The sequence below is a fragment of the Eleutherodactylus coqui genome, chromosome 1 (genome assembly GCF_035609145.1).
Source record: "Eleutherodactylus coqui strain aEleCoq1 chromosome 1, aEleCoq1.hap1, whole genome shotgun sequence".
In the NCBI taxonomy this organism is placed as follows: domain Eukaryota; kingdom Metazoa; phylum Chordata; class Amphibia; order Anura; family Eleutherodactylidae; genus Eleutherodactylus; species Eleutherodactylus coqui.
The window spans coordinates 333,938,639-333,957,956 of NC_089837.1; the positions used below are offsets into that span (position 1 = coordinate 333,938,639).

At 45.0% G+C, this 19,318-nt stretch overlaps 1 protein-coding gene across 5 annotated transcripts in view; it reads left to right on the top strand.

Moving 5' to 3' along the window:
• Positions 1-279: 279 nt before the first annotated feature.
• BEND2 (BEN domain containing 2) overlaps positions 280-19,318 on the top strand; it is a 58,617-nt gene continuing 39,578 nt past the window's right edge. Inside the window, exons 1-4 of one of the 5 annotated variants that reach the window (XM_066575691.1) lie at positions 280-386; positions 7,925-8,075; positions 15,016-15,087; positions 17,794-17,868. In XM_066575691.1, the coding sequence (XP_066431788.1) occupies positions 7,986-8,075; positions 15,016-15,087; positions 17,794-17,868 (237 nt within the window). In that variant the 5' untranslated portion in view covers positions 280-386; positions 7,925-7,985. Of the gene's footprint in view, positions 387-7,924; positions 8,080-15,009; positions 15,088-17,793; positions 17,869-19,318 lie in introns of those variants that run through there. The other 4 variants (XM_066575685.1, XM_066575708.1, XM_066575699.1 and 1 more) reach the window with 4 other exon arrangements.

Below are 19,318 nucleotides of genomic sequence, written 5' to 3' on the forward strand. Positions count from 1 at the left end.
GGACACATGAGAACAAGGTGCATCCACAGAAGGGGCTGTGACTGTCTGAGGACTCAAAAACACCGCTTGTCTTGCCGCCTGTCCGCGGGTGTTGCAGAATATCACTAGCGATATTCCGCCGCCCGGGAGCAGGGGAGAAAACTGTCAGCCCGGGCTGTACTGCTCAGAGCCGCGGAGCTGGCAGCGCGCTCCGCACTAGTAGGCAGACCGCACGCACTCTACACGCAGCGCCGCTAACCGGTGACTCCTCCTCCACACGTGACTGATCACATGTCATAACGTCATCGCAGGTCCTTTACGCGCTAAGTCTGCTATCTGCCGTCGTCTGCTGAAGGCCGGATACGTGGACCGGACGCCGCCGCCGTCGCTCCCCTACTAGTACGCCGGTTGGTTGTTGTGTGCTGACGTGTGGTGGGTGCCGGGCGCGGTGAGGTGCGGTCACCCCTCCTCCTTGCGGGTGTATGACGGGCTGGGCCCGGGCGGCCGTACGCAGTGCTGTGGGCTCCCTGCTGGAGGCTCCTCCCCGCTGATGCCTCTGTAGAGCTGAGGACCGTCAGCTGTGGCAGTGAGCGCCCTGTGCCTGGCGGCCGGCTGCGGGGAGGAAGGTGTCCTCGGGGCAGGCTACTTACCTCAGTAACCCCTTACTGGCCGGGCCGTATCACCCCTAGTAACGGCAGTTGTTTCCCAGTTACCCACCATGAGGGTTCTTGTTGTTGCCGGGCACTGAGCGCCTGTGTACTGCGGGGCCAGCTGTGTATTACTGTGGGCAGGGGTCACTTCGGACCAGCACTGTGAAGTTTGGGGGGATCTATTGTTTTTGACTACTTGCTAAAGCTCCATGCAGACGGGTGAGCGGACCTCAGGCCAAGAAGCTGTGTGCTGGCCAGCGGCCGGGGATCGCAGTGTGCCCCATTGACGTCAGCGGGAAGCATCGCATCACACGGCACCCAATGACTATAAAGGTGCCATTGTAAACAGTGGGCGCCGTGTTCCGAGGGGCACCAGAAAGTGTGACCCGCAGCCAATCCCGACCTCGCCGGGAAACCGCGGCTAATGTGTAGGACTGCGGTCCAAAGGAATGGCGTTCATATTCCTGCACGGTTCTTTTTTCTGTGGCCCCCAACGCTCGTGCAGCATTCCCCATGCAGTTTAAGGCCGCTCTCGCACATCTGCGACTATTGCGGCGTCTTGAATGCCATGGTAACCGCAGTATAACGCCTCGCAGACATGCGCTCGAACACGGCGCGGTAATATCCGAGCACTGTCTGCTGTGTTTAGCGCACCCGTCACAATGATAGCGAGCGCTGTAGCCTGCGCCTGAAAACGGCGGTAAAATCACAGCGTTTTGCTAACGACATGTGAGAGTGGCCTTAGTCCACTCAGTCTAAGCTGTCTCTCATCAGACTGCCTGTAGACATCGAAGGGCCCCTTCACACGGGCCCCAGCGCAAAAATGCTAGCGCAGCGCAATCGCACTGTGAAGGACGCACTTTTGCGCATATTACTGTACTTATTGCGCTCACGGCCAGTTCACATTGGTACAGTGCCCCCACCCCCACCCGCTGTGATTTTAAAGGTTATTTAGCCTAATGGTTTGCGCAATTGAATGACTTGAGGGCACATTTGCGCACCTCCAATAGACTTCAATGGGGACCTTTTGGTGTGCAAATGTGCGCAAAAATGGATAATGCTGTGGGTTTTTTTCACACACTAAAAGAGTGATGAGAATGAAGCCATCGAAATCAGTGGGTTCTGTTCTCTGCGTACTGAGCGCGCAGATATGGGCGTGTGAAGGCGCCCGGGAAGAGTAGTATTTCCAGGCTATGCACCTACCTCACCAACGGACAGTGTGGGAACGGGACGGGGGAATATAAAAAGATACATCCCGACTCCCTGCACAGCACCAACTTGCTTTATGGCAGGATCCCTTCATCTTTGCATTAGGTTTTTTCTTGGGGGTATGGGAAAAAAACAAACCTCCACAAGAGGTATTCATTTTTGCGGGATGAGTAGTAGTTTCCATTGCTACCATTTCTGGGTACAAGCAATACACCTTTTTGAATTTTTTTAATTGCAGTTTTATGAGACGGATAACAACAGCATTTTAAACTTTTTTATGGCACTTACCATGCGGTGCATATGTGCTAACATCCTTTGGGTCCATACAATTACAACTATACCACATTTATATATTATTTTTTTTTTAGTACTTTGGTACAATAAAAACTTTTATTAAAAAAATCTATTTCCATTGGTGCTTTCTACAATCCGTAACACTTAAAAAATGTTTCTGCCAAATGAGCAGTGGCCCTGTTTACTGTGCGATGCGCTGTAGCCTCCATTGGTGCTATCTTGGGGTAGAGGTGACTTTGATTGCTCTTCATTGCGTTTTTTTTTTTTAAGTGGATGAATGAAAGTTAGCAATTGTAGTGTTTTTTTCATTTTTTTTCTATTTTATGCCATTCTCTGTATGGGATAACGGATAACGTGGCGATATGTTTTTTTTTAATTTTTTTTCCCTTAATGAGAGGTTTGCAGGGGAAATTTCTTTTTTTTTATTTTTTTTTTTAATCTTTTGTGTTAATAAACTTTATTTTTATTTTTTTTTTGCTGAAAATCCCAGCAAAAGAGCGCTACAAAGTCGTGATATCGCATAGTGATATTGATGCCATTTTCTCGTGGCGATATCGCCTGTGTGAAAGAGGCCTTAACAACATATACACATCAAAGGACCCCACTGTCACAATATAGTGCCAACATTCAAAGCCCCCCCCCCCCCCATACCGTAGTAGTTTAGTAATCGCATCCAGAGCTCCCCATCACAGTATATGAATCAAATTTAGGCTGTGCTTGCTCTACATGTAATCATTAATGGGGTTATCCAGCCTATAAAATTAATTGCCTATCAGGATAGTTTATCAATACCTGATAAGTGCGGGCTGTCACTCGGGATCTTCACTGATTAACTGATAGAAGGGGCCATGCGAGCGCTGCGGCCTCTTCGGCCTTTACAACGGAGCATGATTCTGTCGGTGCTCAGAAAGCTGTATCTCTAGTGGCCTTTCTCAGTACTACAGGCTTGACCCACTGACGTTTAACAAGTGCACAGAATAGCCGGTATAAATAATATGGCATTCTGAGCACTGAATAACTTCTAGATTTCCTGCTGGACTGTGTGTGGCTCGGGGCCAGATCATCTAGTACTGTGTTCCCCAACTCCAGTCCTCAGGGACCGCCAACAGGTCAGGTTTTCAGGATTTCCTCAGTATTGCACAGGTGATGTAATTCTTGTGAATGCATCAGACATTGCCACAGGTGTTCTTACTATAGGATATCCTGAAAACATGAGCTGTTGGTGGTCCCTGAGGACTGGAGTTGGGGACCCCATATCTAGTAGATATGCCTAGCCTGTGACACGTTTGTTAGGTGTAGAGACAATACTTGCTTACTGCTGGTTACAAATTGCAAGATGACAAACAAATTCTTGTATCCATTTGCAAAAATCTAGAGCCTGTTAATGACCTTTTCAGTTACAATCTGGTGCACTGGGCTTCCACATGCACTAACTTTGGGAGAATGTTGTCTGCTACATTTAATCATATAACCCCAATTCCAAAAAAGTTGTGACACTGTAAAATGTTACTAATAGATCTTAGACTGAACATGAGTGAACAGTGTGATGCAGCAACCAAAAAGGCAAATACAATTCAGGGATGTATTAAGAGAAGCATAGAGTCTAGATCATGTGAGGTCATTATCTCCCTCTACTCTTCCTTAGTCAGACCTCATCTGGAATACTTTGTCCAGTACTGGGCATACCAATTAAAAAAAGACATAGACAAACTGGAGCAAGTTCAGAGAAGAGTTACCAAGATGGTGAGCGGTCTGCAAATCATGTCCTATGAGGAACGGTTAAAGGATCTGTGAATGTATAGCTTGAAAAAAAGAAGGCTGAGAGGAGACTTAATAGCGGTCTACAAGTATCTGAAGGGCTGTCACAGTGCGGAGGGATCAGCCCTATTCTCATTTGTACAAGGAAAGACTAGAAGAAACTGGATGAAACTGAAAGGGAGGAGACACAGGTTAGATATTAGACAGTGAGGGTGATCAATGAGTGGAACAGGTTACCACGGGAGGTGGTGAGTTCCCCTTCAATGGAAGTGTTCAAACAAAGGCTGGGCAGACATCTGTCTGGGATGATTTAGTGATCCTGCGCTGAGCAGGGGGTTGGACCCGATGACCGTGGAGGTCCCTTCCAACTCTACCATTCTCTATGTAAAGAAAAATAGAATGCCATGATTTAGAAATCTGATATGACCATATTTTATTCACCATAGGACACATATCAGACGTTGGAAGTGAGCCCTTTTTTTTTTTTTTGCATTTAATAAAAAAAATATCACAATTTAGAAATTGATGGCAGCAACTTCTCTCACAAAAGCTGTGTCAGAGTAACAAAAGGCTTAAAAAGTAAGTGGTACTAATGGAAAAACAACTGAATGGTCAGTTTTCAACTAAGTCACATTGCTATGTATAAAAAGAGCATGTTAGAGAGGCAGAGTCTCTCAGAAGCAAAGATGGTCAAAGGGTCACCAATCTGTGAAATACTGCATCTAAATCTTGTGGAACAATTTCAAAAAAATATTCCTCAACGTAAAATTTGGAAGGCTTTGACTATCCCTCATATCTGCAGTACATAATCTCATCAAAAGATTCAGAGAACCTGGAGGCATCCATGTACACAAGGGACAAGACCAGCTGTCAGTATCGGACATTCGAGATCTACGGGCCCTCAGGTGGTACTGCATTAAAAATAGGCCTGATTTTGTAATGCAAATCACTGCATGGACTGAGGAATACCTCCAGAAATCATTGTCTGTGAACACAGTTCACCATGCAATCCACAAATGCAAGTAAAGCTGTATCACACAATGAAGCAGCCATATATCAACACAACCCAGAAACACTGCGTCTTCTGTGGGCCAAGGCTCATTTGAAATGGACGGAGGCAAAATGGAAAACTGTTCTGTGGTCAGATGAATCAAAATGTGAAATTCTTTTAAAGAACCACAGATGCCGTGTTCTGCAGCCAAGAGGAGAGGGGCCAGCTTGTTATCAGCACACAGTTCAAAAGCCTGCATCTCTGATGGTCTGGGGTTGCGTTGGTGCCAATGGCATGGGCAGCTTAGGTTAGGGTGGTTCCACATCTGTGTCAGTACCTCCAGACGTAGGTTCCGCCTCGGATCTGGTTGCAAATACCAGAAAAAAAAAGTCGCTGCATGCAGCACTTTTTCTTCCATCCCAAAACCAGCAGCTTGGTGGAAAATAGGCGGACCCTGTTTTGGTCAATGGGCTGTTTGGTTTTGTCCAAAGACTAAACTGTTCTACTGCGGGAATTCCCCTTTTCTGCTCCCCCTAACAATGCAGGGAAGCGAAATCCCTAGTGCAAGTGTGAAATCACCCTTACACATCTTGAAAGGCACTATCAATGCTGAGTAATATATAGAGGTTTTAGTATACCATATGCTCCATCCAGACAACGTCTCTTTCAGGGAAAGCCTTGCATGTTTCAGCAAGACAATGCTAAACACATACTGCATCCATCACACCAGCATGGTTTTGCAGAAGAAGAGTCCGGGTGCTGAACTGGCCGCCTGCAGTCCGGACCCCTCACCAGTAGAAAACATTTGGTGCATTTTGAAACGAAATATCCAACAAAGACGACCCGAGACTGTTGAGCATGTAGAATCCTACATCAGACAAGAATGGGACAACATTCCTTTTTCCAAAACTCCAGCAGTTGGTCTCCTCACTTCCCAGATGTTTACAGACTGCTGTAAGGAGAAGAGGGGATGCTACACAATGGTAGACATGGCCATGGCCCAACTTTTGTGAGATGTGCTGCTGCCATCAATTTCTAAATTTTAGTACATTTTTTAAATGAAAGTGAAAAATATTTTACCTTCACCTTCTGATATGTACTATTGTGAATAAAATATAGTTATAGATTTCCAAATCATTGCAATCTAATCTTCTTTGATTTAAACTCCTTATGCCAATTAGGCCTTGGAGAAATCAATAACCGTAATAATGGTACCCCACACTGTAACTTAAAAAATACTACTAGTGACTGCGCCCAGTCAGCTAAAAACAAATTACCTTGTGCCCCCACAAAGTAAATAATGCAGTGTGTCCAGAGAAATATAGTGCATGCTGTGCCTTCAAAAATAAATAGTATATACTGTACCCATTCACATGAATTATATACTGTGCGACATTTCATAGTTGGATCCGCGGCATTAAATCACTATGGAAAGCACAGCCCGATGTACATGAGCATGAAATCCATAGCCATTTTCAGCTTGCGTCTAAAAATCGCGGCATGCCGCAGTGAACCTCTCGTTAAGATAGGCTCATCGCTGTGACCTTTAGTGCTCGCCCTGTGGTGGAAAATCGCTTACGCTATTCCGTCACGGTTGTAGACAGGCGGCCTTAGGATGCCCATACATGCTGTGGCTCTCTGATGGCTTCCAGGCAGTACCTACACTTGGGCAATAAAACGATGACAAGTTCTGGCGTTCTGCAGAAATGTGCATGTGTTTACAGGAGAGCGCCGCAGTGTGTGGGTAACCCATACCTAGTTTCATGGAGTTCTAAATTAGATAAGTATTTAGATATGCCCCCTTTACCATATATAAAGGCACCTTTTTGCCCCTTTTACATATAATGCTACCTCTTGCGTGCTTTTAGATATACCACCGTTCACCACTTTAGATATGCCACCGTTTACATGTATATTGATGCCATCTTTTGTCCCTTTTTCATATTGATTCCACCTCTTGCCCCCTTTTTCATATAGATGCCAGGTCATGTCCCCTTTTTTCATATCGATGCCACCTTTTGCATATCTATGCACCATTTTGCCCCCTTTTTTTTTATATAGCTGCCACCTCTTTCCCCCCTTATAAATATGTGCTTTAAAAAAAATAAATAAATAAAATGGCTGCACTTGCCTATCCTGCCGCTCCCTACCTGCTGTAGCCAGGGTTGCTGTGCCCTGCTGATTTCCAGGTTGTGCGATCATGTGACACATAATTGCTAAAGTCAATCCCCTCAACATTAGTGAAGTCCAGAATGTCAACAGCGATCATGTGTGTCACATGATCACACAACTGGGAAGTCAGCGTGGACAGTGGCTTGAGTGGCTGGGGAGCAACAGAGAAGGTGAGTATATACAGGGGTTTTTTTTTAAATTTATTTTATTCAGACTTTAATTAAAATTACAATCTGGTGGCCCAACTGCAGTGCCTGATCCAGGAGCCCGCTCTGCTACCCCTCCTGGACCCCTGTCTCCAAGTGAAGTGGGCCTCAGCGCCTGATTATGCATTGAATGATGCAACTGTGTGTATGCTATTAGATTAGATTGTTTATTTAGATTTGTAACTTGGATAACAGACTACATTTTATTAGTAATCAATTCAGAAATCCAGGTAATTCCAAAGGGTCCACTTAGGCCAGCTGCACACAAACAATCCAGATTCCGCATGTGGGTTCCTACAACAGAATCTGTCTGTGACCCCAGCCGGCGACTCCCGCGTACCTGCTTTTTCTGGACTGCAGTTGACTGCGGCCGCTCACTGTCAGACATGCGCAGTACAGTTGTTTTGTTTTTTTTCTTTCAATTTTTGTTTTTCTTGTGCTGTCTCTAGGCAATGATGTGGGTATTCGCAGGCCCATCCACAATGTCAATTGCAGATGGCATGCGGGTTTGGACGGCTTCCATTGACTTCAACGGAGGCCGTCTGCAGCAAAATGGAGCATGCTGCAATTTTGTCCCCACCGTGTACGAGATGTCATAGATGTGAATATGCAAGTGTTATTCCTTATTATTCTGTTATTAATGTTATGTTTTGCTTGCATTTTAGAGGATGAAAATCTGCTCTTACTGACTACTTCTGGATTGACCTGTATCCTCTACACTTAGCCATGCAGAGCGACGTCAATACTACTGAGGAGTTAGAATTTCGTATTCCACACAAGCGCCGAAAAGTCAGCAACTTGATGTCAGACACTACAGTATGTATCTCGGTAACAGATCACTGCTGTTGCCAACTGTTTATACCCACTAATAGTATTCCAAATAACTCTGTGCTGCAGGCTATGATTAGTATTATAAAATGTACATCGTTGGGCTAACTTCTCTTTTTCCTCCTTCTTGAAACTGTTTGCTCCAATACACTTGCTATCTGAGGGTTTCAGGACTATAAGGGTGCATGAGTGTGAACATAGTCTTTAAAAGCAGAGTAAATCCTTGCCGGACTCCAGAAGGGGGCAGTAAGAGTCCTGCTTACCCTGCCTACATAGTGGTTGACAGACTTATGCATACATATACTGATACAGGGAAGGCTATCAATTACTGCAGTACTTGGACTCTCTCCTAGGAGTCATGTCATGATTCTGGGAGTGTTCACATCATGGTTGTCTGTTTCCTCTGGATGCCACTTACAGCACTCCGAAAAAAGCTGGGACAGAGGAATGAGCAGTTAGAAATAATTGAAGGTATTAATGAATCGGGTTATAGTAATGTCTAATTCTCTCTTTTTTTTATTTACTGGAAAACACTTTGAAGGCAAGCCATTTTTTTCATTCTTTCATCCTTACATTTTAAGAGCCATAAGATTTGTATGTTTTTTTTTTTCCAATGTAGATGTATAAAGGCTTGTTCTTCATTGGATGAGTTGTATTTTTTTCAGTGGCATTATTTTTTGATACATATCATTTATTGATAAGTTTTTATATTTTTGGAGAGGAATGCAAAAAATCCAGCCATTCCATCGTTATATTAGTATTTTCTTTCTGTTTACCGTAACAATAATAACATGAAATCTATTCTACAGGTCAGTATACATTTTTGGCGATTCAGTTTTAGCACTTTTGCACAATAAAAAAGAATCTAGGAAAAAATGGGTGACAGAACTGAACAGAAAGATTTCCTTTTGGTTCCAATTTTTGATTTAACAGGTCAGTTTTTTTAAATAAGCAAGAGTAGAAGGTTAGAAAGTCAAAAAATAAAAACCGGATCTGTTAAAAACGGTTGTAAATGGAAACAATCTGATTAGAAACCGTATGTTTATTTTTTAACAGATTTATCAGATCCTTTGAAAACCAGAAGTTATGATTTATGTTAAAATTCTGTCTCGCTATCTGTTCTGCTTAAAAAAAAAACCAAAAAAAAACAAAACATCCATTCAAAACTGAAATCAAAAAGCTTATGTGAGTTTAATTCACTCGCTGATTCCTCTTATACTTAGTTTAACATGCTTTTCTCATCTGTGTCATTGGGGTACACAGCAAGACTTTGGGTATAGCTGCTACCACTAGATGGTAGACATGAACTACAAAAAGTCTTAGTTCCTTCCACCTGCTATGCCCCTCCTGTGCGCACGAAGGTAAATCAGCTTCAGCTTAGTGTCCGTAGGAGGAAGATCTCCTGCTCTGCAGGTCGTCTCTTACATTTTTTTTTTCCTCTTTAAGGCCGCCTGCACACGGGTGGCAATCCCGCGGCGGGATTTTCCGCGGGATTTCCGCCACTGAAAGCCTGCATAAGAGTGCATTACAATATGCACTCCTATGCAGACGGCCGCGGTTTGGCCGCGCGAAATATCGCACGGCAAACAAACCGCGGCATGTCCTATTTCTGTGCGGGGCTCGCAGAGCCTCGCACAGAAACGTCACTCACCCGGCCGCCGGCTCCGGTCTGCGCATGCGCCGGCTGCCCGGCAGCCGCACATGAAAGAGCCGGGGCCGCCAAGCGCGGGTGAGTACGCGCTCGTCCCTGCAGGCGCTGGGGTCGGGTCCCGCGGCGAGAATTCTCGCCGCCGGATCCGACCCGCCCATCTGCAGGCGGCCTTAGATCAGGAATACAGGGTTGGCACCAGATCATCCTGTTCCCCCACATGAGGAGGGAGAACAGAGTGGCTCTAAACCTCTCTGTTGCTTGCCCTACCGCCAGAAGAAAAGGAGGCACAGACGAGCCCTAACTCCTCTGTGGCCTACCAGCTGTAGGGTCCCCCAATATGGTGATCTTCTGACCACAGCACTCCCTCCCTCACCAAGGGGAGGTGAGTCAGAGGGGGCACTGCTGGACTCTTACTATCCAGGCCAAGATCCTTATTTCAGAAATAAATATCCCAGGTAAGTGTGGAAACTTCCCTCCCATCCACTACGTGGGACACTTTTCTCATTCCCATCCATCATCCAGGGCACTTTTCTCCTTTTTTTTTTCCACCATTTGGGACACATTCTCTCCTTTCTGGGGTTTTTTTAGTGTTTCCTCATGTTCTAGGCAGCTATCTAGTGAGGAGATCATCTTCTCCATCCCCCATTCTCCTCATTTCCCCCTCCTCCTTTCCTCTTTCCCACACCTGTGCTAGGAAGAGGACTCCTCTTTTACCACCTTCATCCTCCTGGGCTTATTTCAGAGCTAGTAGCACCTGCCATGCAGACCTCTACTTCTGATTTAAGCCCTGGCTTCTCAGGCCTACACAGGCTGAAGCTGGAGGGTGAGACTTCCTGTTGGCGCCCTGGGAGGGACAGGACTTCCTCCTTGAACTATATGCAGTTGGCCAGGTCCTGTTCCACCCCCTCTGCCCCAGATCCTTCCTTCTTTCACAGTTACCTGCTCTCACAGGAGCCCTACACATTCTGGGACTCATCTGGTTCTGAGTCCCAGATATCTCTATCCCGACAGCCTTAAAGGGGTTTTTCAGGGAGAATTCTATTGATGACCTATCTTCAGGATTGGTCATGAATAGTTGATCGGCTGCTGTCCGTCGCTTGGAACCCCAACTGATCAGCTGTGCGTGCACCCACTGACAGCACCACAAATACACAGGGGTCAGAGTAGACCTCAGAGGTCGGAGCACAGACGTTCGCTGCTTCCACTCTGACCCCTGTGTATTTGCAGCCCTGTCAGCAGGTGCACAATCAGCTTATTGGTCGGGGGCCTGACCGACGGACCCCAGCTAATCAAAAATTGATGACCTGCTGACTTATCCCGAGGATAGGTCATCAATAATAATCTTCCTGGAAAACCCTTTTAATAATCAGTTTCCACAGGAGCTCTTCACAGAGAAATAGTCAGTGGAGTTCCAGATGTCCCTGTGATAATGGCCTCTTTCAGCAATGTCCCTAGCAGCAGCCACAGCAGCAATTCATGAGATTTCTGATTTCCTGTCTCGGGGTAAGCTGTGTCCTTAGGAGTGTTCTCCCCTCCATCTCCCAATTCTACAGTTTCCTGCACCTAAGTACATAGGAAGCCCTCAGACAAGGAGCAATCAGCTACCCACTGTGTGCCCGAGTACCTCTGTGTGACCCAGATGTCCCCATGGCATGATAGACCTTCGTAACCCTTACTGCCTTCATATCCGCTATAGAGGTAATAACTAGGCACAGAATGCCCAGAGAGCATATTTGTTCTGTGGGTGATACTGTTACCTTAATTCAACCCGAAGGTCAGTTTTCTCCTCCCTTAGCCTTAGCCTATCTTGGGACCAGGCAATTGACATTGGTGACCCCTTTCACCAATGAGACCGACTGAAATCCGCTGGTGTCCAGGGAGAGAGGAATCTCCACACACATCAATGGTCACATTGAGCAGCGCATCGCCCGCACCTGCTGACAAGCGCAGAATCCGCTGCTCAGTTTGCCCCGTGTACATGAGGCCTAATTACTGTGAGACGCTGTTTTAGACATGGTCTACAGCACTACTTTCCATAGGACAAATATTCTATACAGTATGCAAGCATCTGGACAGGCATCAAGGGTGTTTATGAAAACCTGATAACATGGTTTTATAACGGTCACAGATGTCCGTCAATCAATATCTTCATGGCCACACATGACGAGTACCAGACGGCTCATTTCCTCCTTCCGCAGAACAGGTTATACCTTTTGCTTCTTAACTCTGACACAGGGCTAATGTCCACGGGCATTTTTTCACTGCGTATTATGCTTGCGTAACATGCGGTGAATGGAGGCAATGAAAGTCAATAGACTTTCATTCTTACATGCACAGCAGTGTGTGGACACTGTGTCGATATGCGCGTGAAAGAAAAAGTGGTATGCTCCATTTTACCGCTTAACCCGCGTGTACAGCTCCTATTGAACTCTGCAGATGCATGTGCATACACAGAGCTTACGTAAGCCTTGCGTGTCAATCTCTTGTTGCCTAGTAAAATGCTAATTAATCACTGTATATGCTTATTTCCCAGCCTGCGTTTTGTTTCTCACACGTATGGAAACGCGATTACATAGGTAGCCATACTTGCGCAAGAAAACCTGCATTTAGAAGCAAGGAATATGCAAGCTTTGATACGCAGCGTTTTACACATACACGCGTGGACATGAGCCCTAACTCTGTTGTCGCAACCACCATACAGCACCAGTAATCTCTCCCATAGGGGACAGTTAGTTATTCTCTGTACTAGACACAATCATGCAGCTATTCCAGCTTATGCTTGTCCCTACCCAGCAGAGGTGATTGCAGACTGCCCTCTCCTGTCAGGTCATGTGTATGGCATTGATGGCAGTCAGCGCTAGTATTAATCAATTCCCTCTATAGTCAGAATATCTGCACTAGGGTCTGGAAACTCTCGATGGCACCATAGCCAAGGCTGCAAGACATGCTGGGAGAGTCCTGACTTAAAGCCCAAGCTAACACAGCTTCTTACAATATTTAACTTGGAGCTAGGTCTGCAAAGTTTTAACAGGCTTGTCTGGGTAACTCCAGTCGCTATGTTTGGCTGGTGAGTGATTACCCTCCCCTATTTCACCACACACTGACCACACTGTGCAGTCCACATCAGTATCAGTCGACCTCTGCGATATCTCCCATGAGAAGAGTAAATCGTATATTTCTGTCATCAGTAACTAAATAGCATACACATTTATGGAGTGCATCAGACAGGCACATCACCCTACCATACATTCTAGTGGTTGCTGAAAACATTAAAGCCTGGTTTAGACACGATTATCTCTCAAAAGATGTCTTTTGAACGACATTTGAGTGATAATCATTGTGTGCATTTATAGGGCAAGGTGATCGCTGAACGTTGAGCGATCACCTTGCGCTCCGAACAGGGTATGCAGAAGATAAGCAGGGCCGCTTGTCTTCTGCATCCAGCTGTTCTCTGCTCGGAGCACTCAGCTGGTATACCACCGAGCGGGGTATGCAGAACACAGCTGGACTGCTGTGTTCTTTATACCCCGGCTGTTCATGGAGTGCTCAGCTGGTATACAACTGTGCGCTCAGTGCGGGGTATGCAGAACACAGCTGGACCACTGTGTTCTTCATACCCTGGCTGTGTTCACGGAACAGGATACAGCTGAAACAATAGTATCAGCGGTATCCCACTGTGAATTACTGATAAGGCTGATCATTGTCTTTCAGCATGCTGAAACACAATGATCAGTGACGGCTTAACGAAAACTGCACAATGTCAGTGCAGTTACACACAACAGTTATCGCTCAAAAGACGGCTTTGAGCAATTTTTTTTCAGCAAGAATCGTTGTCTAAATCAGACTTAAGTCACCCATTTTTCTGCTAGTAATCATCTCATGCTAAATTACGTTGTTAGCATTACTGCAGTTTCATCCCTTGTCTTCTACTAAATAGAGCTGTCAATGCTGGCAGTTATGTCCCAATGAGCGTGCCTCTGGGTGGAGTAACTAGGCTATCCTCCTGTGCAACATCATATCCAATGTCTCAGTACTTAGATAAAAGCCCCTGGCTCATTTTAATAGCCATCCTTGACATGTCGCCATCACTGCACAATAAATCTTCACTCTAATTGTCCCTTTCAATGGCAGTTTTGTCCAGACTTGTTTGTTAGATCCTCATTCACCCTTGAGATCCAATTTTAAAAAAAGGTAAAAATCTCACACTGCAAATATGCCTTGGGTAGATTTGTCCCCCCCCACTCTCCTATAGAGGTGATCCTTCTTCCAATTTCACACTCCCCCTTTTGGGAACCATTTCAACTGGATAGCACAGATCCTGGAGCTTCTGGCCTTCCTGATTCCTTTAACTGATGGCTTTCCAGTGGGCTGCCTTCCTGCAAAAGGAGAGTCTACCGTAGTCCCCCCTCTCCAAAACTTGGCTACAGATCCCTCCAGAATTCCCCTGATGCTCACTGTCCTGTAACTTTGTCTTCCTTCTAACACTCGTTCACTATATATCCCCGCTGCCCTTTCATTTCTTGTCACAGTTGAAGAACAGTACAGTCCTAGTTTTCTTGGGATGTTAGTCTGAGTTGTGATGTCTTTCAAGAAGCTGCTTGGACACCTAATCCACATGTCTTCCCCTCCCACTCTAAAGTCGAACCATTTTTTTTTCCATGTTCCGGTGTACTGTTCCTCTGCCTGCCCTCATCTGGGTTTTGGCAGGATGTAGTCACTGAAGAGCAAGGGTGTCACGCGCCCTCATCTTCTCTTTTACCCACCCATTGGGAATGGCTTTGGAATGTGTTAACCCTTTCCAATCCAATTTTTATCCTGGTTTTCCTAGGGGTCTTACTCTGTTTCTGCTGTTATACAGTGGCGCTATCTGCTGGCTAAAGCCAATACTGCATGAGGTGACACGTTGGATAGACTCCGACAGCAGAGAGGCTGGCAATATACAGTAAGAGAACCCCGACGGGCGTCTTCCATCATCGGAGCTGTACAGCTTTAAAGCATAATGTCTTTAGACGTCAGACAGTGGATTGGAAAGGGTTAATTCCTGTTTCTCCTACTGCTAATGTACAAACTGAGCTGAGTGCCTGCAGGAGGGAACTAACACTCTTGTCTTAGTGTCTACCTCCTAGCGGCAGCAGCTATTCCGCAAGGTTTGCTGTCCCCCCCCAATGAATCAGACAAGAAATGGATTTTACGATAAGTAACAAAAATATGTTTACCAGTTTGTTTGTTTGTTTGTTTTTTTACAATGTGGCTTTGCTTTTGTCTTTACATATGTAGGTGAATATGCAGGCTGAAGAATATGAAGACGTAAACAGTGCAGAGTATGACTATGAGGCAGAATATGAGAGTGTAAGTTCTTTCCTTTTTATTATTTATTTTAAATGTAAATTGACATATTTACATTTATAACAGTATTATCCACATTATTTAAACTCATAACAAGATCACCCTATAAGGCCCAATGCAAACAGCTGGGTCGTATTCCGACAGTGAGATTCTCGCAGCGGGATGTGACTCTGTGCCCCCTGCAGTGACCCCGGCTTACCTGTCCGGCATCTTCTCTCTGCATCTCGGATGTGCAGGCTAGTGCACAGCTGCCTAAGTAAAACAAAATTATAGAATAAAATAAAAATATATGCATAAGAAGGAAAATAACCCAAAACCGTCGCCGTATACGCCCTGTAATCCAAAGCCATACATATGATATGTTGAAACATCCGAAACAAAAAGGAGGAACCTGTTCCCATACTTTATTTTACCGTAAATCTACTCATTTAAAAAAAAAAACAAAAAAAAACCTATAAATGTTAAACACTTCTTACCGCTTTTTACCCACAATAAAACTAAAAAGCTAATTGCATGTAAGGCATTAAACAGTCGGGAACAGAGGTCCCTCTGCTCCCAGCCAGTAGAGCAGGAGCCCAGCTGCAAGTAGATAACCGAGCCCTGGCTCTTGCCAACACCAGACTAATGCCCCATTTAGACACAATGATAATCACTCAAAAAATGTCGCTGAAGCGACTTCTGAGCGATCGTCGTTTACAGCCCAAGATGATCGCTCAAGGTGAGCGACCACCCTGCGCTGCCAGAGGAGGATGCAGAAGACAAGCGGGGTTATACAGCCGAGCGCTCCGTGCCGGGTATGGAGAACAGAGCTGGACCGCTCTGTTTTTCATACCCAGCCTGTCATCAGGGAGCAGTATACAGCTCAAACAATAGTATCAGCTGTATCCCGCTGTGAATCCCTGATGAGGCTCATCATTGTTTTTCATTATGCTGAAAATCAACGATGAGCAACAGCCTAATGAAAACTGCACGATGTCGGTGCAGCTACACACCACGATTATCGCTCAAAAGACTGGTTTTCAGCTAACTTTGAGTGATAATCGTTGTCTAAATGGGCCTTAACCGTGCCAGCTGTAGGGCTCATTCACACAAGCGTAACTGGGCAGCGTATTATTTGCACACTTTTTAATACACAGTGAATAGAAACCATTGATTTCAATGGTTTCGTTCACATGAGCGTATTTTTGTATGTGATGTTTGATCGCGTAAAAAAAAAAAAGGGCAGCATGTCCTATTTCAGTGCTTTTCATGCACCCCAATAGGCCAATAAAGAGAATTGGCTGGCGCAAATACACAATGAAGATGCAGGAAACTTGCGTATTTATGCAGCAAATGATTGGGCCCTCCTATGCACTGTATTTGCACACACAAAAACCCGCAGGAGCGGGTGAAACATGGGCATAAGCAATGTTTGGTTGCATTAATACACAGCGTATTGGTAGATGGCAGTCAGGTCCTGAGTAGATTGTTAGTGACTTGGCTCAACACTGAGGCTGTTTCAGTCCAGAGTCCACAAGTTTTGGACGGAAGCAGCGGTAATCGCTATAACCATAGTCAGCTGCGTCCCTCTGTTTTTGGTTCTAGTCTTGCTCCTCTGATCCTATGATTTAGTTCTTAGGTGATTGCATACAACATGTAAATAGTTTATATGCTGTATTGTTCCATTTTTTAATTTTTTTTTACTGATTTACAGTGTCAAAAAGTGAGTGTGTGTTTAACCAAGGGAGAAATCCACCATGATCCCACAAGAAAGATATCTAATGTCTTTAGTTAGTATTGAGTCTCATAGAGTAAATGAACGATAAATGTCAAAGACCATGTAACCTATTTGTTTTCTTCCGAAGAATAATTAATTAATATGCTTTAACCTGTTGTTTTGTCAGTAGCTTGGGGTTGCATCATATTTATATAACCAGCGACCAATTTTATTGACATGCCTTGATGTTTACTTAAGGCCTTATGCCCATGGCCGTGACTGACTCCGCTAGCGGAATATTGCAGCGGAGTCCGCCACGGCACCCCCCCAAAACACCCATACTCACAACTCCGGATCCGCTGTACGTGTCCTGCATGGAGGGCCAGCGCGCATGCGCAGTACAGCGCGTGACACACCAGCAGTGCTGGATGACGCGGTGGGCGGGGAAACGTATTCACGCGATACTTCCGTTGTGCTACAGCGGAAGTACAGCATGACGTCCAGCTTCCATTCCGTTGACTACAATGGAAGCCGGCCCCACGTATTCCCGCGGCAAATAGAACATGCCACGATTTCTTTCACGCTGCGGAATTCCGCTGTGGAATTCCGCAGCATGAACATTGAGCTATTAGTTTCAATAGAACCAAATAGTGGCGGAACAACGCCGCGGATTTCTGCCACGTAACACACGGCAGAAATCTGGCCGTGGGCATTAGCCCTTAAAGCTACTTTCTGGTCATGGATAAAGGTGGTCGTACCACTTTCTGACTACACTGTGTATTAGTATGCATCATTAGGTTAAGACACTGTTTTGTTTAACCCGTCCTGTCAGTAAGAGCAGCATGTAGTGTCTTAGATTACCGATACCTACTAATACACAATGTCCATCAGTTAGTCAGAGAAGCGGTGCGGCCATCTTTGTCTGTCTTGGAATGGAGGGTTGCTTTAAAGTTTACAGCAAATAGAAATCCTGTGCCAGAAATATGTTAATATGTACTATTTCTCATCTGCAGGCAAGTGTCATTTCAGATGTGTCTTACTCTGTAGACCAGCTGCCTACACTCACAGAAGTTCTCAGCTATTGCCAGGTATAGAAAAAGAAATTGTGCATGGAATTACTATGCTCTCACTATACAGCAAAGCTACGCCCAAAAATCAAAACCTAGCAGTAGATAATTTGATCTTCTCATATTTTCCGTATCTTTTTGCTTCTTTCATTGTTTCACCTCTCTATCTCCTGGTGGGAACTGGAATTTCATGTTTAGTACAATGTCCTCAAGGCTGGGATTCCACACTACTGCAACTGCATGCGGCTTAAGCACCAGCGGCGTACAGTGGGTAACGGCCATATGACTTTTTTCAGTGAAAGGGCAAAATTGTGCAGCTGTTGGCCACCATAGGTGGGCGAAGTTATGACCACATCCAGTTGCCACAGTGTGGAAGCCCAACATAAAGTTGGTTTTGGTTAAATAGTAAATTGCCTAAATAGTCTAATACAGAAGAAAAAGAGTATTCGCCCTCCTGGATGTCACCTCTCATTTGGCCATACAGCTTTCTAGTTCGCTGGTTTTGACCCACTCTATCACTTCCTTTATTCATTTGGATACGGAAAAACAACTATTGGGAGATCAAAACTTGACACTCACTCCTGTTGCAAAATTAGAAACCCCATATCCCACCATCAGTCTGTAGTAACTTTACTCTAGGCACCAGAAAAGCTTTTAAAGAATCTCAACAATCTAAAAACGTAGGGTTTAGATTGAGAGATTTATCATTCACACAAGCAAACCATGTCAGAATTCACTCATGCAGCCTGTTTATACAGGCGCATACATTGTTTGCATGCAAACCGTTCAGTCATTCACAGTACCAGTGAATAAGAACGAATGAACGAGACAAGGATTTTAATGCTTGCATAAAATAAAAACTAAGCCAGTGAATGATTGTCCGATCGTCAGTGAACGTTTATCGTTAAATTCAAACGATCCAGTGATTATCTTTTTTTTTCTTTGAACAATAATCATTCCGTGTAAATGCACCTTTACAAAATAATAGTATTTAAAGAACTTAGTTTATTTTTAGCTGTGAACATGTATGTTCACAGATAAATGGACCCCTTTATCAACACACTGGAAGCCGGTAAATAAATTCCGGCTAGCAGATTTTCTCCAAAACGAGGATAAGCTCAATTTAGCCAGAAGTCCACAAATTGCAATATATTAAAGGGGTGGTCTCGCGAAAGCAAGTGGGTCTATACACTTCTGTATGGCCATATTAATGCACTTTGTAATGTACATTGTGCATTAATTATGAGCCATACAGAAGTTATACACTTACCTGCTCCGTTGCTAGCGTCCCCGTTGCCATGGTTCCGTCTAACTTCGGTGTCTTCTTGCTTTTTTAGACGCGCTTGCGCAGATGCATCTTCTCCCTTCGGCTGGTCTTGGAAGCATCGGCGTTTTGGCTCCGCCCCCTTTTTGCGTCATCGCGTAGCTCCGCCCCCGTCATGTGCCGATTCCAGCCAATCAGGAGGCTGGA